The 25,904-nt window shown below is 42.0% G+C and overlaps 1 protein-coding gene across 1 annotated transcript in view; it reads right to left on the reverse strand.

Moving 5' to 3' along the window:
- Positions 1 to 3,005: 3,005 nt before the first annotated feature.
- ophn1 (oligophrenin 1) overlaps positions 3,006 to 25,904 on the reverse strand; it is a 254,404-nt gene continuing 231,505 nt past the window's right edge. The window contains exons 24-25 of the mRNA XM_086000871.1: positions 24,703 to 24,773; positions 3,006 to 10,265 (exon numbers count right to left, since the gene is read on the reverse strand). Coding sequence (XP_085856997.1) covers positions 24,732 to 24,773 — 42 coding nt within the window. The 3' untranslated portion in view covers positions 3,006 to 10,265; positions 24,703 to 24,731. The remainder of the gene's footprint in view (positions 10,266 to 24,702; positions 24,774 to 25,904) is intronic.

Consider the following 25,904-nt stretch of genomic DNA (forward strand, 5'->3'; position numbering starts at 1 on the left):
TACCACAGGTCGAATGGCTTCCCTCTGTGCTGTAAGTTTCTATGATTCTACGAGGCAGCAAAATACCAAACTCAGGAACAATTACAATAATGTCGCTGCAGAGAAAAAAATATCATGACAAGCAAAGCCTTTGCCAATTCTCAGGCCCCTTTAGGAATACTATCAGAGCAAATTCAGCAGTTTCTTAATTAAAAATTTATACTTTTTTTTATATAAAAAAAGTTAAGCACTGGGAATTGTAAATATGTACTGACCAGATGTGTGTTGTAAGTTTTTTTCATTCCAAGAATCAGTTTATAAAATCCAAATTTTAATGGCTCCTCCGTCAAGACACTTAGGGCTAGAAATTCGTCTCTGGTGTTGGCCCAAAGCGGGCAGTATCGGCCTGGCCTGGCCTCCCGTTATACGCAGCGCCCGATATTCAGTGAACTTTTGTGCAGGACATCGGGAGGGCATTGGATCCCCGGGGGGGTGGTGACTGATCGCTGGGGCGGTTTCCAGGTTTGCTTGTGGGGCCGGGGAGGGGGAAGCACTCCTGCTCCTCCTCCCCACAAGCAGTGCCGGACACGCATTTACCTGTTCCATGCAGCAGTCCTCGCCTCCCTTTAGCTGCCAGTATTGAAGCAGGAACAGAGAAAAATAAATGAGGCACGCAGCCTCATTAAGATATTTAAATGAGCCCCCCCCCCCATTAAGATATTTAAATGAGCCCCCCCCCCACCCACCCCGAGAGTGGGCTGGTTGCCTGCTCCCCGTCCCACCTCCGTTAACACCGTTAATAGGCGGGTTTGAAGCCGGTGGGCTTCAGATGAGATTTTTAAAAATAATTTTACTTCCCACCCAACCCAAACCCACCTGTTTTGGGGGGTTAAAGTTGCCCCCCATTAGGTATTCCATTTACTGAGTGACATTTCAAATAACTTTGTCAACATAGAAGATAGGAGCAGGAGGCGGCCATTCAGCCCCTTGAGCCTGTTCCACCATTTAATGAGATCATGGTTGATCATCCAAACTCAGTACCCTGTCCCTGCTTTCTCCCCATATGCCTTTAGCCTTAAGATATCTAACTCCTTCTTGAATATATTTAATAAGTTGGCCTCAACTGCCTTCTGTGGTAGAGAGTTCCACAGGTTCACCACTCTGTGGGTGAAGAAATTCCTCCTCATCTCTGTCCTAAATGGCCTACCCCTTATCCTTAGACTGTGACCCCTGGTTCTGGACTCCCCCGCCATCAGGAACATCCTTCCTGCATCTAGTCTGTCTAGTCCTGTTAGAATTTTATAAGTTTCAATGAGATCCCCTCTCATTCTTCTAAACTCTAGCGAATACAAGCCCAATCGACCCAATCTTTCTTCATCAGTCATTTCTGCCATCCCAAGTATCAGTCTGGTGAATCTTCGCTGCACTCCCTCAAATCAACTAGAGGGACTTCGACTGCCCTAAAATCACATTCACTCCCTTTTGGAGTTTAGAAGAATGAGGGGATCTCATCAAAACTTATAAAATTCTAACAGGACTAGACAGACTAGATGCTGGAAGGATGTTCCCGATGGTCGGGGAGTCCAGAACCAGGGGTCACAGTCTAAGGATAAGGGGTAGGCCATTTAGGAGAGAGATGAGGAGGAATTTCTTCACCCAGAGAGTGGTGAACCTGTGGAATTCTCTGCCAAAGAAGGCAGTGGAGGCCAATTCATTACATATATTCAAGAAGGAGTTGGATATATTTAAGGCTAAAGGGATCAAGCGATATGGGGAGAAAGCAGAGACCGGGTACTGAATTTGGATGATCAGCCATGATCTCATTGAATGGCCTACTCCTGCTCCTATCTTCTATGTTTTGCATTGGATTTATGATTTTTTTGTCTGATGAAGGACCCTACCTGAAATGTTAACCCAGCTTTCTTTTTTCAGATAATGACTCGTGTGCATTTCCAGCATCTGTGTTTTTAGTTTCAGATTCCAGCATTTTCTTTTAATCGTATATAGGTCAGCGTGTTATTTTTACAGCAGTAGTTTTTGAAAATTTGTTAGAATTAAAAATTCCCACCGTTTAATCTTTGTCCAGATTATTTTTTTTAAAACCACACTGATCAGACCAAAGTGGAAGGGTTTTACATTCATAGTTTCCTTCTCAGTTAACTTACAGCCTAATTCCCAAGTGTTTTCACTAACAGTACTACAGCTTGAGGTTGTTGTTGGCAGGGAAAGAGGAAACCGTTTCTGGTTACTACCTTGAAAATGTACACAAAAATCAATAAATCCCTTTTAAAAGCTCGTGCCGGTGCTTAAAGTAAGTTCATCCACAATTATGAAAGCGCAACTGGAACACAAGAGTTTTTAGTAACAGGAATAACAAGGCCCAGTGGGATGCCTGACCAAGTCTGCCCCATTTTGACGGATCTCAATCTCAGCAATCCCCCATCATATACCCCTCTCTGCGTCCTGGGACTGACCTTACAGAAAAGGTTTTTGAGATTTGTGGTAAAGTTCCAAGGAACATTTTTTAGTTCTACTCTACCAATGGGAAGAAAACCCTTTCTGGAGGTGATGAGGGGGAAAGGGTGCTACAATTTCATTTATTTGACATTTTTTCACAAGTTGGCTCCTGGACTACCATTGCAAAAATGCATCAAAGCCTCTTGAACCCATTTATACGCTCTGCTTCAAAGGCAACCTATTCCAAAAGCTTATTAAACATTTATATGGAAAAAGTTGTGCCCAACTTTGTCATGTTTAACTGGCATTACTTTGGTATTTGGCTCCTGCAATGTAGTGAACAATTTGCCTTGATCAACATCATTTAGCTCAATTTGAAGTAATTAGCCATCTGGCACCCATGCATAGATCATTCTTGTGCTTAAACCATGATTATTTGATTTCCATTTAGCTTTAGAAAGGTAATGATGCTGCACAGATGGAAACAATCAGTTGCTGAACATGGTCGGGGAGAGGGAGAGGAACAGATAGAGAGGAAGAGATACACATGATCACTGTTTGAGGTACTGTAAGTTGCAAGCGTCCACTTTATTTCCATAGTAAACATGTAGTAATAAACACCGATGTACACTTAAAACACAATGTACAGTACATGCATTTGAATGGCACCACCACCATCAAGACTCCAGTACACGTAGGAGGAAGTGCTGAGGAAAGGGCTAAGGGTGCAGTGTTCCTTAACGTCAATCTACACAGGCTGTTGCATTTCATACGCACCTAACAATTAAAATCTAAATCTCAACCACTTTCAGCATCATGAAGGTACCGAGTGGAGGCAAGACCCTTTTCCATGAAAAGGGAAGGGCAGCTAGAACCTAAAATGGGCCCGGTTCATTTTTATGCACTTACGAGCAGCAGTTACCATGTTGTTTATTTAAAGGTCTGGGAGGCCGGGGTTGTCTTGGTACTTGGTAAAGAAATAGTACAAGGGGTAGGGTGGGGCAAGCAAAGAACATTTTGTAGATCACCCTCTATTTGTTAATTAGTCACGTCCGGCATGGTCAAGCACATCATCATGGAAATGTGACGCTTGAAGCTGTTCTCAACTGAACTGGACACATGTGGGTGGGTAGTTGGTTGGTGGGTAGGAAGGAACAAACTTCAAAAGCTTTTCTCGCCCCCCCCCACCCAGAACAAATAAAATTGGAGTTCAACGTGGCATGAGTCTATGAGTGTGTCCCTCTCTATCTGAAACTATTGAGCATGACTTGTCCCATTCGTCTCTGAATTTGAATGAAGTTAATCTATTTTAATAAACCAATATGCTGCAGGAAACAACTGAATTAAATATGAATCTCTTGCAAGGAGGAAAACCAATAAATGTTGTTGAATGATTCATCCGTTAAAAAGGACCCGGTTCAGAATTTCAACGAACTAGCTAAAAATGAACACAGAAAATGCTGGAAACACCCAGCGGTCAGGCAGCTAACTTGGTATCTCTCTCCACAGACTCTGCCTAAGATGCCGAGTGCTTCCAGCATTTTCTGTTTGTATATCAGATTTTCAGCATCTGCAGTATTTTGCTTTTGTTTTAACTAAAGATGAAATAGAGATCCTAAGGGAATAGATTCAACACTTAACACAGCAAGTTGTGGAGAATAACTACAGAACAGCAAACAAACAAAACTGAATGCCGAACTATGTTGCTAAATCAGTAATGTGTAACTCATAGGATGTACAGTACTCTGGTGACATTACACCAAGTACTGAATCCAGTTTTAGTCACCAACATACAACAGAAAGGTTCAAGTCCTGGACAGGTGCAAAGAAGAGCCAAGAGTCTGATCCAAGATATTAAAGGAGGTACGAGTGAACATTGGGGCTCTTTATCCCGATAACCAGTTAATATCTTAAACACTTCCATAAAGTTCCCTCTCAAAGATATGAAATGGTATAGGAAGGTTAAAACTGGAGGACTGCTACAAGGTCACCAGAATTAGTAGAAAAGAGTCATAGGCTCAAACTGATTACAGACAAATTTAGGACCAATATCAGAACGAATAATCAACACGCTCAATAGACTTCTGGGTACAGTAGTATAAACAGAAATCTTAACCTGTAAGAACCAACTGGATGCTGTGCTAGAAAGACTGCAGACTTCTCTTTCTAGACAGCTGAGTTATGACGGACCAAATGTCTTTCCTCATTTGTACTTATCCTGTGAGCATTTTGCCCATTATTACCGCATGCTGTGGCCTTCCTAGAATATCACTGCCCAACATAGGGAAAATAGATTGGTCAGAGCCTTAAGGAAGCGCTTTTGCCATTTTTAGCAAAGGGAAAAGAACCAATTTATCAAAAGATCAATTTATATAATGTATGTAAGCAATCCCCCAAAACCACGGACAATAATGCCCCTTTAAACCCAAACATTGCAGCAAGATCTTGTGTGTTCTGCCACCCAAATTCCTCAAAAGAGCATGTCTGTACCTTTTCAACTCAGGCCTGGAAATTTCTCAATCATGGTAGGTTAGGAAATTATTTTAGTAGTTTTCGGAGCTGAAAAGTAAAGAAACTTGGCTCATTTTTTGAACAAGAGCTATTTTCTAGCTTCCTCCACCTCCGAACCTTCCTCAATCCTGTTTTTCGGCAGCTTTTACACCATATAGCAGTTATCGTTCTGTCTTTATCCCTTTTTTTCCTACATTAATAGCAAAGATTCATTAGCTGAAATTAAACCCGAAGCATCCACTTTTGGTTAAGTAAACAATCCAAGTTGCCGGTGCCTTGTTTTAGTATTGAGTATTGAAAGGGTGGTAAAATTCCAATGTTTGAAATTCTATGACATTTTTTTTTCAAATGGTTTTTTTTTCTTTAAATCAGTTTCAAGCAGAGGAGTATTCCTGCTACCCTACAGACCTGTTGTTTAGCAGGCGTGAAGACAATATAACTGGCGACTACACACTCCAGCCCACCAAAAACACGTTGAGAGGGGGGCTAATTTCCTCTTGGGCCAAATCACCTGCAGAGAAGAATTTAATCTTTCTCTTTGAAAACTAAAAGGAGGTGTGAAACTCTTCCTGCCTGGGACAGATACTGTTTATGCTTTCCCTCGCTCACAGTTATTTCAAAAGGTAGATAGATCAGAGTTATAATTACACTATCAAATACAAACTTTTTTCCAATCTGTAGCTGTTTCTTTAAATGATAATCCAGTAAGGTGATTTGATGTGTTTCGTATAGAAGTACCACATTTGTTATCCACCCGTCGTAAACAGAAGATCACAGCCTGAAAAACTCCCACCTAAACATCAAAAGCTCAAGGCACATCATGAGCAGAAGTATTCTGTCCAGTCACTCCAGCCACAAACAACAAAACTCCAGCCCAGCAGTTTAAAAAGAAATGGATGAAGTTGCCACCCTGACACACAGGATGTGCTGGTGCACATCAAGTATATAATTACATTCATTATGCAGTGCCAAGGCAGATGTGTGCAGTACAAGTGGGAATAGTCATCAGCTGAAAGACAGATTGATTCCTAGCTTGGCACCTTCTTTGCCCGTAATTGCATTTCTGTTTATACAGGTAACTATTTGCCAAGATCTCCTCCTCGCCCCCGCCAAACACACACACACTCACACACTCTCTCAAACTTAACTTAATTGAACAGTTTTCCAAGTTTTGAATCAAAACTCTCATGCCTTTAATTTGCTCCAATTCTCCCATGCACAACTATTTACAAATGTGTATTCTGTTTAAAGTGTCACATAATGCTGGCTATTATAGAAAAAATGTCCCTTAGTCAGTCATGGCTAAAATGGAGCCTGGAGTGGAAATCACCTCAATGTGACATCTTAAAGACCCACTTTGATATGAATGTGAAGTACATCCCACAACCCACCATGTAAAGTACAAAATAAAACAGGACAACATTAAGTTGCTTGAAGACTGAGGAAAGAAAATAAAATCTGAAAAATAGCTGACCCCAAGAAGTGAATTTTCCTTAGTTTAACCCATCCCAACAGATTCTTTCCACTTTGTCCACCAGGGCATCTATAGTTTATGAATATGTCTCTTTAATCCAATCAAAAATAACTGGAAATCACCCAAGACTTGATGCTTATTAGTGCTTACACATTCACCTTTCAAATCTGTTTACCCCCATCATCTCCCCTTTTCCCCCCTCCTCTGCTGAAAACATTAGATATGAATAACAGGGGCTGTGACATTCCCGCATCAGCAATGCAGCCAACTGGCATTGCTTGTCATACATGAAAAACTGGAGCCTCTTCATAACTTGTCAACCATTTGTTGACTTCACAAACAATATGGAGTACAATATAAGGTTCAGTGCCTTGCCCCAAGTGGCTGTCTTTCATGTTGCAACCTTGGACAGTGAGCTGTTCAACCTGGTGAGTGGAGTCATGTTACAGCTGAGCCCAATCCTATTCTCACCGATAGTCCACACAAACCTACTTTCCAACAGCAATCAGGAACAGGAACCCCGATTGATTTTTCCACCTCTTTCATTTGGGGTATTGAGGCCAAGTATAGTAACCCATACAACTTTCCAGATCAGCTTGTCCAGCAGAGAAAGAGAATTGAATCTTGGATCTTCCTGGTCTCTGTGGCTCAGTACCACACCATATACCAAGTGAGTCGTCAGGGGAGCAGACTGAGAGTGTGTAGCTTCACCACCTTTGAAGCTCCTACAAGATCAACAAGAAACAACTGAAGCAAGGGAAGGCTGAGCATCGTCAACCCCCCCACCTCAGATAGAACATCTTATTACCAGCTTCCACTCCACCTGGCCACTTCAGTTGCAAAATGGACAAAATGTACCCAATTGATACAAGCGCATGTGAGTGATATCAACCAACACCCAGCAGCATGTTATAGCCCAACACCTTCTAGCTTGAAACACCAAGAGGATCACAAGCAGTCTTGTCTTCAGAATGCCAGGCAGTTCGGAAACATGAATGAAAGATCACAGTGATGAGCAGCATCTTTCTCACCTCATCACTTAACTTTTCATTCAATGTTGCTAATGCTTGTCTTGTAGGAAATGGCGGCTTTATGAATTAATTATTAAATTCTATCCATCACCTAGGTATTGGCCATCTGCAATGTTCCTGTTAACGGTCACCCTTGTACATTACTTCACATCATTGATGCAAGGGCAAGCACTCATTTTGTTGACAGGGAAGGTGGGTTTGGAGTAATAGCTTCTAAATAATCCTACTTTCAAGTTTCCTCTGCTAAATAGACCAATACTCAAAAACAACAAAGGAAGAACTAGCATTGGTGCATCACCTTTCATGTCCCAAAGCGTAGTACAACCAAAAGATTGTTTGAAGTGCCGTCACGATGTAGACAGACACAGCAGCCAATCTGTGCACAGCTAACAGCAAATTCATTAATTACTAAATAAAAAAGAAAGCATTCAAGCAATTATCCAATAGCAACATTAGATACGAATAACAGGGGCTGTGACATTCCCCCATCAGCAATGCAGCCAACTGGGATTGCTCATCATACGACATGAAAAGCTGGAGCCTCTTCATAACTTGTCAACCATTTGTTGACTTCACAAACAATATAGAGTACAATATAAATTGAAGTGACCTTCACAGCACCGCATCTGTCAGTGAGTAGAAAAGCAAAGATACCATTAGACTATGCAAAACATCCATGTTGCAGGAACAGAGTTTGAGCTCCAACAGAATGCTGTGTTTCATTTACAAGTAGCCCTTAGGATTCAAGCCACACAAACCTTACTGTATCTCAGCCTTTCGATCCACCTCCATGCAACGGACAGTCTATCTTCTGGGGCCGTCCAATAAAAATTCTGTCTGATTAATTAGGCACCACATTCCATATGTGCAGTACTGTTTTACCAAGATCACTATGTGGTCACTCAAAATTTTCAGGACCACTGCCCACTCCCATTTCCTAAACAGTAGTTCAATAGCTAAACAGGAACAGCTACTCTTCTACGCTTGGAAACCAGAACTCAACCCAATGGACTTAATTTTCCCCCAAAATAAAATATATATTTTCAAACATGGTGTGCTAAATAAAGGAGAGTGACTTAAACACCAATCTGTGGAATTTTTAATTAAATCGCCAATGTAAAGGAGCAATGTATACACAGGATTTTACCAGGAATGTTAAATGCCTAATAGTTAATTTGTAAATTAAAATACAATTAAATTAGGACTTACAGTTCAGTTACCTCTTCGAAATCAGTAATTTGCACTCATTACCTTTGCTGAAATGCTACCGATTTCTGCACATGAAGGAAACTCCGTATGTAACAGCTGCTTTTTAATTACAATCACCTTTTGGCATCTTCCTTTCTATATGTGTGAATTTTTGTTCTCAAGAAATGATATCCAGGGTGTTAGAACTGGGGAATGGAACACTTTCCCACTTCTGGCCCCACAGCAGCGCTAAGCACTCTCGGGTTAGATAAGGTGCAGACACCTGCACAGAAAAGCGCCCGCTGATCTGCCCCAACAATAAACCTCATCCCCAGACTCAGAAGAATATACTCAACTGCATCAGTCTATCATTTCCATTTCCAAATCCTTTTTGACCGCTCAATGACATTGCTAGTTGGTGACAAATGAGGGATCATGCACAGCTGGATTGAGACCCCCCAACTCCCTTTCCATGGAACCCTTCGATGCAGCAGCAATATAAACCACTCATCCCGTCAGTCTGAGGTAGAACCAAACCCAGGTTCTAGAGGAGAAAGAATAATGTTTGTCCCACTGCATCACATTCTCTCGGACAATCATTATTTCAATAGGAAACTATTCAATATTTTTTAAATAAAGTGTTCACTTAAAATAATTAAATGTGAAGTGAATGATTAGGATTTAAAAATCCATTTTCCACCAATGTGTGATGGATGGGTTTGTTGGACAGACCATTTGTGCGCTGAGATTGTGTTTTTTTTGCCAATTTGCTGTATGTAGTTCCTTTTGACTGTGCCTCGACACTAGTGCAACCATTCTATCCCTCACAATGAGCTGGGCTGGGCAATAGGGGCGTCCATGTCACAGTGTCTCAGTTCACGTCAAGAGCAACAAATCACAGTAAATATCTCGAGTCTTGAGCCTTTGATGTCACAGAGCAACGATTACTGCCTAAAGTACTCTGAACAATAGCATGGCTTCTGTTCAAAGATTCTCTCACCCCCCCCCCGCGCAGCAAGTAGAAGCTACTTTTACTGGTAATACTGTACCATCAAGGTAAGCAGCCCTTTACATTTAATATTTTAAATCACATTTATGCAATTTGTAAAATGTATGGTCCAGCCACTTTTTTTTATTTTTTTAAATTTAACCTACTTGGAGTGATAGTCAAGCAAAATCTTCCATAAGCTAGTCTCTTTTTTTTGTGGGGATTTTTTGTTGTAAAGTACATTGCACATGTAATGAAGTTTGTGTGAATTACCAGCAGTACTTTAAAGTTTCTTGATAAAATGTGTAGCTGCCCTCACACAAACAGGAGTTGTTACTGTACTTTAAAAAAAAAGGTATAGGATATAATAAAACACAGCCTCAGAACTGATTTAAAAAAAAGCAATCCAAGAAAAATTAGCCCCAGAACACTACCACTCGTAACAGTCATCGAATACACTGCCCCAGATGTTGCTGGGATGGAACATTCCCCAGGTGGAATGCATGTGGATAATCTGGAGGATCTTTGGTGTTCTGGTTGAGATCTTGATAAGTGCAAGGTAGTTCACGGAAATCATCATTTTCAGTTCCGATGCAGCAGCTTCCCTGAAACCAGCCAGGCTTTTCTCTCATGAAGTCTGCAAAAATAGAAATTACATTTGGAAGCTATTGTACAACACGGTGATAACAAACAGATAATATACATTAGATGTTTAAATCTGTCACAAGTATCCCTAATGACCTGAAACATAGAAGATAGGAGCAGGAGTAGGCCATTCGGCCCCTCGAGCCCGCTCCGCCATTTAATGAGATCATGGCTGATCATCCAAATTCAGTACCCTGTTCCTGCCTTCTCCCCATATCCCTTGATCCCTTTAGCCTTAAGAAATATATCTAACTCCTTCTTGAATATATTTAATGAATTGGCCTCAACTGCCTTCTGTGGTAGAGAATTCCACAGGTTCACCATTCTCTGGGTGAAGAAATTCCTCCTCATCTCTGTCCTAAATGGCTTACCCCTTATCCTTAGACTGTGACCCCTGGTTCTGGACTCCCCCACCATCGGGAACATCCTTCCTGCATCTAGTCTGTCCAGTCCTGTTAGAATGTTATAAGTTTCAATGAGATCCCCTTTCATTATTCTAAACTCTAGCGAATATAAGCCTAATCGACCCAATCTCTCTTCATCCTCAGCTCCCATGTTAAGAATAGTCACTAGGATGAAATACTGAAAGGCTGCTGCTCCTTGTTGAACTGTACCCCAGCATTGCGCTAGCATCTTCAGGAGAGCATGGAAGAAAAGGAGGTAGGGTGGGGAGGGAGGGTGGAAATGAACTTAATTCCCTTATTAACTGTTCCTGCAAATTGCATGGCAGTGTACCAAAACAAAGAAACACGATCTCACTCTTGCCATGGTTATAACTGGCGCTAGCATCACTTTTGCTCTGAGGCCATGTTAAACACTTCAGCAAGTTGATAACCAGGCTCAGATGTAATCCTGGAATTCAGTTAATTACATAAAAGCATCAGAATTCTGTTTTTGTGGTTGATGATGTCCAAACCCCTTCCTAAATTGGCTCTGCTGCTCACTCCCAACAATCCATGATTCTATGTGATTCACGCTCACCTACTAATGATAGTTTATAAATTCGCCCAAATTGCTGAAAACCGTCAGTTTGCCATTCATAGAAGATAGGAGCAGGAGTAGGCCATTCGGCCCCTCGAGCCTGCTCCGCCATTTAATGAGATCATGGCTGATCATCCAATTTCAGTACCCTGTCCCTGCCTTCTCCCCATATCCCTTGATCCCTTTAGCCTCAAGAAATATATCCAACTCGTTCTTGAATATATTTAATGAACTGGCCTCCACCGCCCTCTGTGGCAGAGAATTCCACAGGTTCACCACTCTCTGGGTGAAGAAATTCCTCCTCATTTCAGTCCTAAATGGCTTACCCCTTATCCTTAGACTATGACCCCTGGTTCTGGACTCCCCGGCCATCAGAAACATCCTTCCTGCATCTAGTCTGTCCAGACCTGCCAGAATCTTATAGGTTTCGATGAGATCCCCTCTCAATCTTCTAAACTCCAGTGAGTATAAGCCCAATTGACACAATCTCTCCTCATACGTCATTCCTGCCATCCCAGGTATCAGCCTGGTGAATCTTCGCTGCACTCCCTCCATGGCAAGAGCGTCCTTCCTCAGGTAAGGTGACCAAAACTGCACACAATACTCAAGGTGCGGTCTCACCAAGGCCCTGTACAACTGTAGCAAGACATCCTTGTTCCTGTACTCGAACCCTCTTGCTACGAAGGCCAACATACCATTTGCCTTCTTAACCGCCTGCTGCACCTGCATGCTTACCTTCAGCGACTGGTGCACAATAACACCCAGGTCTCTTTGCACTTCCCCTTCTCTCAATCTATTGCCATTCAAATAATAATCTGCCTTCCTGTTTTTGCCACCAAAGTGGATAACCTCACATTTATCCACATTATAGTGCATTTGCCATGTTTCTGCCCAATCACCCAATCTGTCCAAATCGTACTGGAGTTTCACGACATCCTCCTCACAGCTTACCCTCCCACCCAGCTTCGTGTCGTCTGCAAATTTGGAGATATTACATCCAATTCCCTCGTCCAGATCATTAATATATATTGTGAACAGCTGGGGTCCTAGGACCGATCCTTGCGGTACCCCACTAGTCACTGCCTGCCACTCGGAAAACGACCCGTTTATTCCAACTCTTTGCTTTCTGTCCGCCAACCAGTTCTCTATCCAAGTCAATACCTTGCCTCCAATCCCATGTGCCTTAATTTTGCACGCTAATCTCTTATGCAGGACCTTATCGAAAGTCTTCTGAAAGTCCAAATACATCACATCCACTGGTTCTCCCTTATCTATTTTACCAGTTACATCCTCAAAAAATTCCAGTAGATTAGTCAAGCATGATTTACCTTTTGTAAATCCATGTTGACTTTTTCCGATCCTGTCACTGCTTACCAAGTGCTCTGCTATTACATCTTTTATAATAGATTCTAGCATTTTCCCCACTACCGATGCCAGCTGTTGTCCCCTTTTTGAAAGTTTATCAGGGTTATTTAAATCATGTTATGAGAGAGGGGAAAAAGTTTGTGCCCTCGTTTGTACCTCAGTCTGTGAGAGATGAAGGGAACGGCAGCAGAAAAAGAGGAAATAACTTCTCCAAAACCGATCCCAACTCATTGCCAAGGCTGGGGTTAGATAACCTCGCCGCCTTCTTAGGAAGTTTAACCACTTTATTCACTTCCTTATTTGATCTCCGTTTTGAATTAGTGTTTATTTAATTTTTTTGTTGTATGTTTAATGACAGCGTGAAGAGGGAAAGAAAAATTTGGAGCAACTTCTTCTGTCAAAGCTGCAACGAGACTTGAAAGAATTTAAAGCTTTTTAATGAACTTTTCACAAAAAATGTGTGTTAAAAACCACTTTTTCTCCCCCCCCCCCCCCAAACCAAGTTTCGATTTTGGAAGAAACAAGCAAAAATCTATTTCCTCATCTAAACAAGTTTCAACCAAGTCTTGAAGTCCAAATGCTTGGAAAGAGACTCTGAATTGCTTAAAACATTTTAAAATTGAAATTTCACAATAATTGATTTTGAGCAATCGAGGGAAGTGAGTATCTTTACACAAACATGCAACCATGCTGTTGAGGGGGAGAGCAGGAGAGGATTTGTAGGAGTTATATATATTTTTAAAAAGTCAATAAAAAGTAATATCATTAAGGCACTTAGGAAGAGAACCAAAAAAGGGGAAAAACACAAACCATTTTATTTTGTCTGTCGTTCTATAATATCCGAACAAGTCCCAGGAATAATGTAAATATAAATTTCCTCTTAAACGTTTAGTGGAGTGTTAATAGTAACACGAGTTATGTAATGATGATGTATAAAAATTGCAGGAACCTACTTTAGAAGAAACCACTATTTGTTTATTGAGAAAGACACAGAAAATACTTTGATTAAACTGATAATGTACAATTTCAATTGGTATAAATGTTTGAAATAGGAGATTAAAAATTGAGTACACAATGAAGCTTGTTTCCCACTATTTAATTGTGAAGTACCTAAAGTAATTCAACACTTTTTGTGATAGGAGCAGGGGTTAATATTGTGGAGAATGTTTGAGAGAAAAACATTAGAAGCAAAATTCATAAATTAACATCTTTATGTCACCATATTAGTAAACATTTCCAAGTCAGTCTGATTAGTTCTCCTGTCCTGGAAGAAAGATGAATGTTTATTTCTGTTAAATCATAGCTTTTCCTGCTTTTTGTTTTTAATTCAGTGACGCAAGCAAATTGTGTGTGTGTTTTTCTGCACTTGTGAATAAGTGCTGCATTTCTGACATGTTACATGGAGGGTGTGCTGGTTCAAGAAGACCACGTTTATTAATGGAAGTGATTGAAGTTGGAAATACAGATATCTGTTTTTGTTCAATTCTTTTTAATACTGTGAACTAAAGAACTACAGCACTTTATATTTGTAGGTTGTCTTGTTGCATTGTGATTAATATTCTAATCACTTATGTGGAGGTCCAGCACGTCAGCGCCATAGGCAAGCTGCTGCTTGTGCAGCCTTTGCTATAGTGACATGAGGGATGGGCTAATATGTTGAAACTTTAAAATTAATACTAATTGCACAAATAGATATGCCTCTTTCAGCTCACTGTGGGCTTTTCGATTGTTTGTCAATGCATAACCATGTAAATGAGTGACGATTCTGTAATGTTAATGCATTATTATGCAGTTCTTTTATATCACAGTTATTTCTGACATTTAAAAAAAGAGTTTGTACATGACAAACTAAATGCTTTTAATTAATTCTACCATAAACAAACTTGCAGAATGGGCATGTAAATGACATGAATTTCAATATAGATAAGTGTGAGGTGGTGCATGGTGGTAGGAGAAATAAAGAGGCTACCTACTCCTTGGAAAATAAGAATCTAAATGTGGTAGAGGTGCAAAGGGATCTAGAAAGAAAGAAGAAAGACTTGCATTTATATAGCGCCTTTCACGACCACCGGACGTCTCAAAGCGCTTTACAGCCAATGAAGTGCTTTTGGAGTGTGGTCACTGCCGTAATGTGGGAAACGTGGCAGCCAATTTGCACACAGCAAGCTCCCACAAACAGCAATGTGATAATGACCAGATAATCTGTTTTTGTTATGTTGGTTGAGGGAGATAATATTGGCCAGGACACCGGGGATAACTCCCCTACTCTTCTTCGAAATAGTGTTACAGGATCTTTTACATCCACCTGAGAGAGCAGATGGGGCCTCGGTTTAACCTCTCATCTGAAAGACGGCACCTCCGACAGTGCAGCACTCCTCAGCTAGGGGTATAGCTTCAGAAATCATTAAAAGTAGCAACGCAGGTTAAAAAAACCACAAAGGTACAAATAAAGCACTGGGGTTCATTTCTAGAGGAATAGAATTAAAAAGCAGCAAAGTTATGTTAAACCTGTATCAGACCTGGTCCGATTGTCTCATGATTTGAGATGGTGGGTCAGTACAAAAAAAAATTAGCGGGAACATTGCCTCTCAGGTGGATGTAAAAGATCACCTCACTATTTGAAGAGCAGAATTCTGCCGGTGCCCTGGCCAATATTTAGACCTCAACCATCATCACGAAGACAGATCATCTGATCGTATATTGCTGTCTGTGGGACCTCACTGTCTGCAAATTTGCTGCTGCATTTCCCTATATTAGAACAGTGACTACACTTCAAAAGGCATTTTACTGGCTATGAAGCACTTTGGGGTGTCCTGCGGTCACCAAAAGCTCTACAAAGTTCTTTCTCACCCTAAACATAATGGGTGAGGGGGAGGGAAAAAAGCTATAATATTGTTATGCGTGTGTGTGTCTTTTTAACCACTCCAATTTTCTTTGCCTTTATGCTGTGGTGATTCCACAGGCCATGACAGCCTCTTGTTCTTCATCCAAGTGGCCATTCTAAACACATGAGCAGCTGCAGGCTATTCACCAACTGTGGTTTATGATGTCCAAATCCCTTCATTAAATTAGTTGTGTGTGCTCACTCCTAGCTATTCATAATTCTATGGCCTTCACTGCCACCTGCTAATAATGTGGGTGGCGCACTTTAGGCCACTGGACTCCGATTAGGATTGTGAACTGTGAATAATTTTTCCTCACCCCATCCCAGGGGCCACCACCTCATCCAAGATCAGCTAATTCCAAACAAACCTAGATAACAACAGCGATTGTGCTTCAAAAGTCACCCACTAATTGTAAATTGCTTCAGGACACAAGGCAACACATAAATGTAAATTCTCGCTTTTCCAGTTTGTGAGACTCAATGTCACACTTAGCAGTCGGTGTAATCAAAAAGCACATGTTGTACTGACACAAGTAAAATGGTTGGGCACTCATGCAGAATGCCTCTGTTTAACAAGTTCTCAAATGACAAAGGCCAGCAATGGAACCACTACCTCAGAAACTAAACATGAATGAGGACCAAAGCTTGCTAAGAACTGGATAAAAAAAATTCTGCATAACAATTTTAAATTGGGTCACACTCTATTCCTGTTCACAGTGCCCCATGATTAACCGTGGCAAATTTTGCCTACCTCAATATTGAAGTGTATTTGTCAACTACTTCTCATGAACTCTGGTGCCTTTAAGACACTAGAGTCAAGGATGAGGCTGATTCAATAGGCAGATGGTCCATACAATTTTTTTTAAATTGATCACAAGGAACTAGCTATTTCAACCTACTTGTTCATTCAATGATTAATTCTATTTTTCTATAAATAGTGTTGCCGATATGAGAATTAGCTAGGAGAGAACACAGCCACATAGTGCAAGCAACCTGAATTAATAAACATAAGAAAGCAAGGTCGTCGAGCGGGTGCAGAGCATTCTGAAGGGGGAGGGGGATCAGCCAGTTGTCGTGGTACATGTAGGTACCAACGATGTAGGTAAAAAGAGGGAGGAGGTCCTACAAGCTGAATTTAGGGAGTTAGGAGCTAAATTGAAAAGTAGGACCTCAAAGGTAGTAATCTCTGGATTGCTACCAGTGCCACGAGCTAATAAGTTTAGAGAGAGTAAGATAGATAAGCTAAATACGTGGCTTGAGCAGTGGTGCAAGGGAGAGGGATTTAAATTCTTGAGGCATTGGAACCAGTTCTTGGGGAGGAGTGACCTGTACCAAGGGGACGGTCTACACCTGAACTGTGAGGGAGCCGATGTCCTCGGGGTAATATTTTCTAGGGCGGTTCGGGAGGATTTAAACTAATTTGGCAGGGGGATGGGAACCTAGATAGTGGAAAAGAGGGAAGTCATATGAAGTCAGAAATAGATGGTAGAAAGGTGAGAAGCAATAAGCAAAGGAGAGAAACACAAAGGGCCAAACTAATTCATAATGAGAGTGTGAAAAAAGCAAGCCTGAAGGCTTTGTATCTTAATGCTAGAAGCATTAGGAACAAGGTGGATGAATTAGTTGTGGAAATAGAGGTAAACAAGTATGATTTGATTGGGATTACAGAAACGTGGCTGCAGGGTGGGCAAGGCTGGGAACTTAACATCCAGGGATATACAATATTTAGGAAGGATCGGCAAAAGGGTAGGGGAGGTGGGGTAGCATTGCTGGTAAAGGAGGGGATTAATGCAATGGAAAGGAAGGATATTAACTCGGATGAAACGGAATCTGTATGGGTAGAAATGAGAAATAGCAAGGGGAGGAAAACGTTAGTGGGTGTGATATATAGGCCTCCAAATAGTAATATGGAGGTGAGGGAAGGCATAAAAAGGGAAATTAGAGAAGCGTGCGATAAGAGCACAGCTGTCATCATGGGTGACTTTAATTTACATATTGATTGGACTACCCAAATTAGTAAAAATTCTGAGGAGGAGGAATTCCTGGAATGTCTTCGGGACGGTTATCTGGACCAATATGTCGAGGAGCCGACTCGAGATCAGGCCATTTTAGACTGGGTATTGTGCAATGAGAAGGGACTTATCAACAATCTTCTTGTACGAGGCCCCTTGGGTCAGAGCGATCATAATATGATCGAGCTCTCAGTCGAGATGGAGAGTGAGGAAATTGAATCAGAGACTAAGGTCCAGAACTTAAATAAAGGGAATTACGAGGGTATGAGACGGGAATTGGGTAAGATTGATTGGGTGGTGTTTCTGGGGGGATTGACAGTGGATAGACAATGGCAAGCATTCAAAGATAGAATGGAAGAATTCCAGAACATGTTTATACCGGTTTGGCATAAAAATAAACCTAAAAAGGTGGCTCAACCGTGGATAACGAGGGAAATTAGGGACAGCATAAAATCAAAAAAAGGGCATATCAACTGGCAAAAAAAAGCACCAGACCGGAAGATTGGGGGCAGTACAGGATACAGCAAAAGAGGACAAAGGGATTAATCAGGAAGGGGAAAATAGAATACGAAAGTAAACTTGCAGCAAACATAAAGACAGACTGCAAAAGCTTTTATCGGTATATCAGGAGGAAAAGACTGGTAAAATCCCAAGTCGGTCCCTTGCAGTCCGATTCGGGAGAATATATAATGGAGAATAAGGAAATGGCAGACCAATTAAACTCATACTTTGGTTCTGTATTCACAAAGGAGGACACAAATAACCTCCCAGGAATATCGGCAAACATAGGGACTAATGAGAGGGAGGAGCTGACAGAAATTAGTATCTCTAGGGATATGGTGTTGGGTAAGTTGAGGGGACTGAAGGCCGACAAATCCCCGGGGCCTGATAAACTACATCCTAGGGTACTTAAGGAGGTGGCCCTGGAGATAGCAGATGCTCTAAGGATCATCTTCCGGAACTCCATTGACTCGGGAACAGTACCCGTGGATTGGAGGGTAGCTAATGTTACCCCAATATTTAAAAAGGGGGGTAGAGAGAAAGCAGGGAATTATAGACCAGTAAGCCTTACATCGGTTGTGGGCAAAATGCTAGAGTCCATTATTAAGGATAAAATAGCAGAGCACTTGACAAATGGGGAAAGGATCGGACAGAGTCAACATGGATTTACAAAGGGTAAATCGTGTTTGACTAATCTGCTGGAATTTTTTGAGGAAGTAACTGGTAAAATAGATGGGGGAGAGCCAGTGGATGTGGTGTACCTTGACTTCCAGAAAGCCTTCGATAAGGTTCCACACAAAAGATTATCATGCAAAATTAAGGCTCATGGGATTGGGGGCAAAGTATTAACGTGGATAGAGAACTGGCTGGCGGATAGAAAACAGAGAGTTGGAATAAACGGCTCGTTTTCGGAGTGGCAGGCAGTGACCAGCGGGGTGCCGCAAGGATCTGTCCTGGGACCCCAGCTGTTCACAATATATATAAATGATCTGGATCAGGGAATTGGATGCAATATTTCCAAATTCGCTGACGACACTAAACTAGGAGGAGGGGTGGGCTCTGATGAGGATGTCAGGAGGCTACAGTGCGATTTGGACAGGTTGGGGGAATGGGCGGATACGTGGCAGATGCACTATAATGTGGATAAATGCGAGGTTATCCACTTTGGGGGTAAAAACAGGAGGGTAGATTATTATCTAAATGGCAATAGATTGGGAGATGGGGAAGTGCAGAGGGACCTGGGTGTTCTTGTGCACCAGTCACTGAAGGAGAGCATGCAGGTGCAACAGGCGATTAAGAAGGCAAATGGTATGTTGGCCTTCATATCAAGGGGGTTCGAGTATAGGAATAGGGATACCTTACTACAGCTGTACAAGGTGCTGGTGAGACCGCATCTGGAGTATTGTGTACAGTTTTGGTCGCCCCATCTGCGGAAGGATGTTCTTGCCATGGAAAGAGTGCAGCGGCGATTCACCAGGCTGATACCTGGAATGGCGGGAATGACCTACGAGGAGAGATTGAATAGTTTGGGCTTGTACTCACTGGAGTTTAGAAGATTGAGAGGGGATCTCATCGAAACATATAAAATTATGGCAGGCCTGGACAGGCTGAATTCAGAGAGAATGTTTCCAATGGCAGGGGAGCACAGAACCAGGGGCCACAGTCTAAAAATAGCGGGCAAATCATTTAAAACAGAGATGAGGAAGAATTTCTTCACTCAAAGAGTGGTGAGCCTGTGGAATTCCCTGCCACAGAGGGCTGTGAAGGCTAATTCAATAAATATTTTCAAGAGAGAATTGGATATATTTCTGAAGGCTAAGGGGATTAAGGGTTACGGAGAAAAGGCGGGGACGGGGTACTGAACTGGTAAGATCAGCTAAGATCTCAGACGAAGATCAGCCATGATCTCATTGAATGGCGGAGCAGGCTCGAAGGGCCGAATGGCCTACTCCTGTTCCTATCTCTATGTTTCTATGAAACATTAACTCTGTTTCTCTCTCCACAGATGCTGCCTGACCTGTTGAGTATTTCCAGCATTTTCTGTTTTTATTATATATGGAATGAGAAAAGACCATTTGACCCCTCAAGCTAAGTTCTTCCACTGACCATGTACACTTTACCCCATCGTGAAGTCAACCTATTTAATCTCTGGAGAGACAATATTTCACAAATACTCCCTGATCCTAAAGACAATCAAAATATCTCGGGAGATTATCCATCTTCCATACCTCTACTATTCAACCCTAGCCTGTTGCTCTCCAGTCAACATTAGTCCCTCTCACCCTCCCCACCCACAGCCTCAGTTACATAATGTCCCATAAAACATTTGAGCACCTCAGTCAGTGCTTCAAAGAAAGCGCTTTTCCTACTGATCACTTTCTGCTTCCTATTTACAAGCTGGTTTTCAATTCAGTTGGTTAATGTGCCATTAGCTCCATGAGCCTCAACCTTGTTTAAAAGTAGTACAAGCAAATTAAGTTAATACACAGAAGTGGCAACACTCCAAGCCAACACCCTGTGCTAATAACTATATCTCTACTGATGTTAATCCAACTACCATCTACCATATAATGAACATTGCCCAACCCATTTGCTGTCCTGAAAAAATTTAGACAAAATTATGTTCCCTTAAATCAAACAGAACTCCAGAATATATATGTAATCTCCATTCTACATTAGAAAGAAGAAAGAATTTGCATTTATATAGCATCTTTCATGACCTCAAGATACCTCAAAGCCCCATGAAGTATTTTTGAAGTGTAGTTACTGTTATAATGTAGGGCAAATGTGACAGCCAAGTTGTGCACAGCAAGGTTCCAGAAACAGCAATGAGATAATGACCAGATAACTTGTTTATGTTGATCGAGAGATAAATGTTGACAGAGGGATAAACATTGTCCAGGACTCCAGGAGATCTCTGCTGCTCTGCTTCAAAGAGTGCAATAGGATCCTTTACATCCACAAGGGGCAGGCAGAGCCTCGGTTTAACGTCTCATCCTAAGGACGGCACCTCCAACAGTACAACACTTCATCAGTACGACCACTTCAGTATCAACCTGGATTAGGTGCTCGTGTCTCTTGAGTGGGGATTGAACCCATGACTTTGACTCCGTGGCAAGAGTCCCATCACTGAGCCAAAGCTGATATTATTCACAATTGGTTGACTTCATTGCTACGACATTACCAAGGTTCCAGCAGTTTAGGAACCGTCATAGTTCCCAAAGCAATTGAGAATCTCAATCTTTACTGATCCTTCTGTGATGAATGGGGAGTTTCATTTCATATTTCTAATAATGTCCAATCTATATACTTTAATATCTTTGCCCAGGAGCGTGAGTCACTTTCAATGGTGGGCACTTAATGTGCTTCCTTCAGCTGCAGAGAATACATATTAAAGTTTGGCATGCAGGAGGTCACTTCAAAGACATTATTCTCAAGAGTATTTCCTGACAATTATCTGCTTGTATATTGTTCTATTCAATTTTGGTCAACTTCACATAGTTGGGCACAGTTAGACAAGCAGAGATGTCTTTGAGCTCTACTGTAAGTGGCAGCTGTATTTATATGGGCAAACACTATTCTATGAACAGTTGACTACCTAATTCGGTTACGAGAGACACAATTTTAAATGTCTTTAGTTTTGCTGTATTATCAAAGAATTTTTGAATTGTATATCCGAGGCTGATCCTTTGCCAAATCGGCAGTCACTCTGAAGGTGGCAGCGATGGGGCAGGTCAGAAACTCTGGTAGCAAACAGCCACACGAGACACAGCGAAACGTGCTGCAAGTTTCATTTTTATGTTAAGCGTTTGTACCCGAGAAGCAGCTTCATTGTTTGAACTTTCGAGCATTGTAAAATTTGTAGCTATTGTAAACAATTTTCATTTATATAGCACCTTTAAAGTAGGAATACATCCCCAAGGCGCTTCACAGAAGCGTAATCAGACAAAAATCAAGGCTGAGCCAAAGGTGGTGATTATTAGGTGGAGTGACTGAAAGTTTAGTCAAAGAGGTGGGTTTTTAGAAAAAGAGCCCGAAAGGAAAGGCAATACTAGAGCTTATAGGGCCTAGACGGCTGTAGGCATGTCCGCCAATACTATTCATTTATTGTTTACTGTGCAATAAATCAAACTAGTAGTTTATAGCTTAAGCCACGGTCTGACAGTGTTTATTCTGCCACCTACCAAAATCAAGGATATCACATGAGGATGCATGGCATATCTAGTAAATCGGAATACAGCAACAGAGTTCTTGATTCGACTGCAGGACAATCCTGTAACATTTACCCAGATATTGGACAAGTAAAAACTATTTCTCCATCACTTCTTTTGACTGCCTCCATGCTATCAGACTGCTTGTCCGACATCAAGTCCTGGTGATTCACTACTTCCTCCAGTTCAACATATGGAAGATCGAAGCCATCATCCTCAGCCTCCGCTAAACACACTGATCCCCCAACACTGGGTTCATTTTCCTCATGTATAAGGGGTTCAGCAGTGGAGGGGCCAAGGTAGGGTGGAGTTGGGCAATGTGGTAGAGGTGGAAGCAAGCTAAACGGACCATCTGCAATCCTGGTGTCCTGTTAAACCCCGGGCTAAGTTTTAAACCCTACATCCTATCCTTCACCAAGATTGCTTGCTTCTACCTCTACCACATTGCCCAACTCCAGCCTACCTTGGCCCCTCCACTGCTGAACCCCTTATACATGCCACTGTTGCATGAGAATGAGAGGTGATCGAATTGAAACATATTAAATTCTTAAGGGGCTTGACAGGGTTAATGATGAGAAAATGTTTCCCCTGGCTGGGGAATCTAGAGCACGGGGTCACAGTCACAGAATAAGGGGTCGGCCATTTAGAACTGAGATGAGGAGAAATTTCTTCACTCAAAGGATTGTGAATCTTTGGAATTCTCCACCCGAGAGAGCTGTGGATGCTCAGTCGTTGAATATATTCAAGACAGAAGTCAATAAATTTTTGGGAACTAAGGGAATTAAGGAATATGGGGATAGTGCGGGAAGGTGGAGTTTAGGTAGAAGATCAGCCATGATCTTGTTCAATGGCGGAGCAGGCTCGAAGGGCCAAGTGGCTGACTCCAGCTCCTATTTCTTATGTTGCGTCCAAAGTCAAATATCCCAATACCTTGGTTGCTGACTTCCCATTCTCCTCCCTCCATAAACTCCAATATATCCAAACTTTTGCCACTCATTTCTTATTCCTCTAAGTCCCATTTTCGTTGACCTTCACCACCTCCCCCATTACATTAAATTTTAAATTCTCACCCTTGTCTATATAGCTATTCACAGCCTTGTGTCACCCTCTCCACAGGCTATCCCTATTGTAACCCCCAAACACTTTGTTCCTCTGATTCAGGCCTTTTATTCATCTCCCTGCCACTCCACCCTCATCCCACTATTTATGACAGAGCCTTTAGCCACATTCTCGAATTCCCTCCCTAGAACTTCCCACCTTATTAACCTCCTCAAAAGCCAGCTCTTCAACCAAGCCTTTCATTATAAATCCTAATTTCTCTCTTTTTGACATCTGGGAAGCACCTTGGGACATTCCTCGTGTTAAACATGCAAGTTGGTAACCCTGCTAGTTGTACAGCTGGGAACAACTTAACCCCGAAAGCCAAATAATGGATATCTAAAGCAGAGTGGAAAGAAACACAGTCCTCCAGGGTAGATTAGTGACCCAAACTTGCAGGTCAGTCATCAATAGTGTCCTGCGGCAATGTTCCCGCTAAGCTGCGCAGCTGCCTGGAGGTCCCGCGCAGTCCGGGACCGGCTTTTCAAATGGGAGATTTGAATGGGTTGCGCAGCCCGTTAAAGGGACCGCGCACCCCCCAAAAAAATATAAGGAGGAACATTGCCCTGCGGTACTGCAGACTTCATTGTTTCAGGTATTGGACTAACAAGTCTGCCATGGAAGGCTGACTTAATTCTGACCTTTCATCACTAGCTATGTCACCTTGGAGCCACCTTGATTCCAAAGAGACCCCAGTTATTTGTCCCTCTCTGAAAGTGAAGTGTCACGAAATAGCCATTAGACATCTGACAAGGACAGGTAGGCAGCAGGAAACAGAAGGTCCTCACTAGTGGCATTGGAAGCAGAACAACTCACCATGTGTAGGTGCAGTGCCACCATCCTCCTGACCACAGCATGGACACACACTATACCCTATCAAACAGTGGTTTCACAGTAGGCAGCAAGCCTCGGATATATGAATGTATATACTAGACATGCTAAGCACCAGGTTTATTCATGTTTAGGCCAGGTCCTCACGTGAGGGGTTTTGACAAAGAGGTGTGCCCCCTGTGTGGTTGTCACCCCCCCCCCCCAATACCATCACAACCTATCATTTTATTTTATTAAATAAGAGATGAACGAGAGGAGCAGGAAAAAAAGAAGCAGCAAGTTATGATGAGCTGGAATGCATTGCAAAAGGAAAAGTTTGCAGGGCTATGGGGAAAGAGCAGGGACGTGTGACGAATTAGATCGCTCTTTCAAACAGCTAGCACAGGCACAATGGGACGAATGGCCTCCTATAGTGCTGTATGATTATGATTCTAACAGCAAGAAGAGAAAGGGAAAATAAAAAGGAAACTAGATCAACCCTAATCCCACCCTCGTTATGACAGAGAGGGACACAACAGTAATCAAGTGAAGTGAATGTAAACTTACCAAGAGACTATCCCTATAGGAGTGAGAAATCATGACTGCGATCGACTGGATGAGTGTGGGGTACTTGGGCTCTGAAAAGAAGGGGGGGGAAAGTGCAGTAAATTAACACTGAGCTCCAGCAAAAAAACATCCACATTAAAGTTAAATCAACTTCATCAGCTTTTAATCTGGCGCATTAGTTATGTGAATTACTATAATCGCCTCGCTAAGTGGGAGTGAGATTGGTGTGTGTTGCACCCAGAGCAGATTAAAAAAAACACACATCAGTGCAGAAATCTGTAATTAGAAGATTGAAAAGCATCAGCCTCAATTTAAAGTGGGCATCTTGCCATTATTTTCTTTTCCTGCTTTAATTATCATTTACAATGTTTCCTGAAGACAGTAATCCCTGCTGCAGTATAGTTTCACAGATAGAAAGACTTGCATTTATATAGCGCCTTTCACAAGCTCAGCGCGTCCCAAAGCGCTTTACAACCAATGAAGTACTTTTTGAAGCGTAGTCACTGTTGTAATGTAGGAAATGTGGCGGCCAATTGCGCACAGCAAGCTCCCATAAACAGCAATGTGATAATGACCAGATATTACAAAGATTCGTGGGAAAGCAAATTGTGTGGAGGATGCAAAGAATCTCCAAAGGGATGTAGATAGGCTAAGCGAGTGGGCAAAAATCTGGCAGATGGAGTTTAATGTGGGAAAATGTGAGGTTATCCACTTTGGTAGGAAAAATAAAAAAGCAAATTATTACTTAAATGGGGAGAGATTACAAAATGCTGAGGTACAGAGGAATCTGGGGGTCCTTGTACATGAATCACAAAAAGTTAGCATGCAGGTAAAGCAAGTAATTAGGAAGGCAAATGGAGTGTTGGCCTTTATTGCAAAGGGAATGGAGTATAAAAGTAGGGAAGTCCTGTTACAACTGTACATGGCGTTGGTGAGACCACACCTGGAGTACTGCGTACAGTTTTGGTCTCCTTATTTAAGGAAGGATATACTTGCATTGGAGGCAGTTCAGAGAAGGTTCACGAGGTTGATTCCGGAGATGAAGGGGTTGTCTTATGAGGAACAGTTGAGCAGGTTGGGCCTATACTCATTGGAGTTTAGAAAAATGAGAGGGGATCTTATTGAAACATAAGATTCTGAAGGGGCTTGACAGGGTAGATGCAGAGAGGATGTTTCCCCTCGTGGGGGAATCTAGAACTAGG

Source organism: Somniosus microcephalus, chromosome 1 (genome assembly GCF_052327205.1).
Source record: "Somniosus microcephalus isolate GS21.2 chromosome 1, FLI_Smic_1.0, whole genome shotgun sequence".
Lineage (NCBI taxonomy): Eukaryota > Metazoa > Chordata > Chondrichthyes > Squaliformes > Somniosidae > Somniosus > Somniosus microcephalus.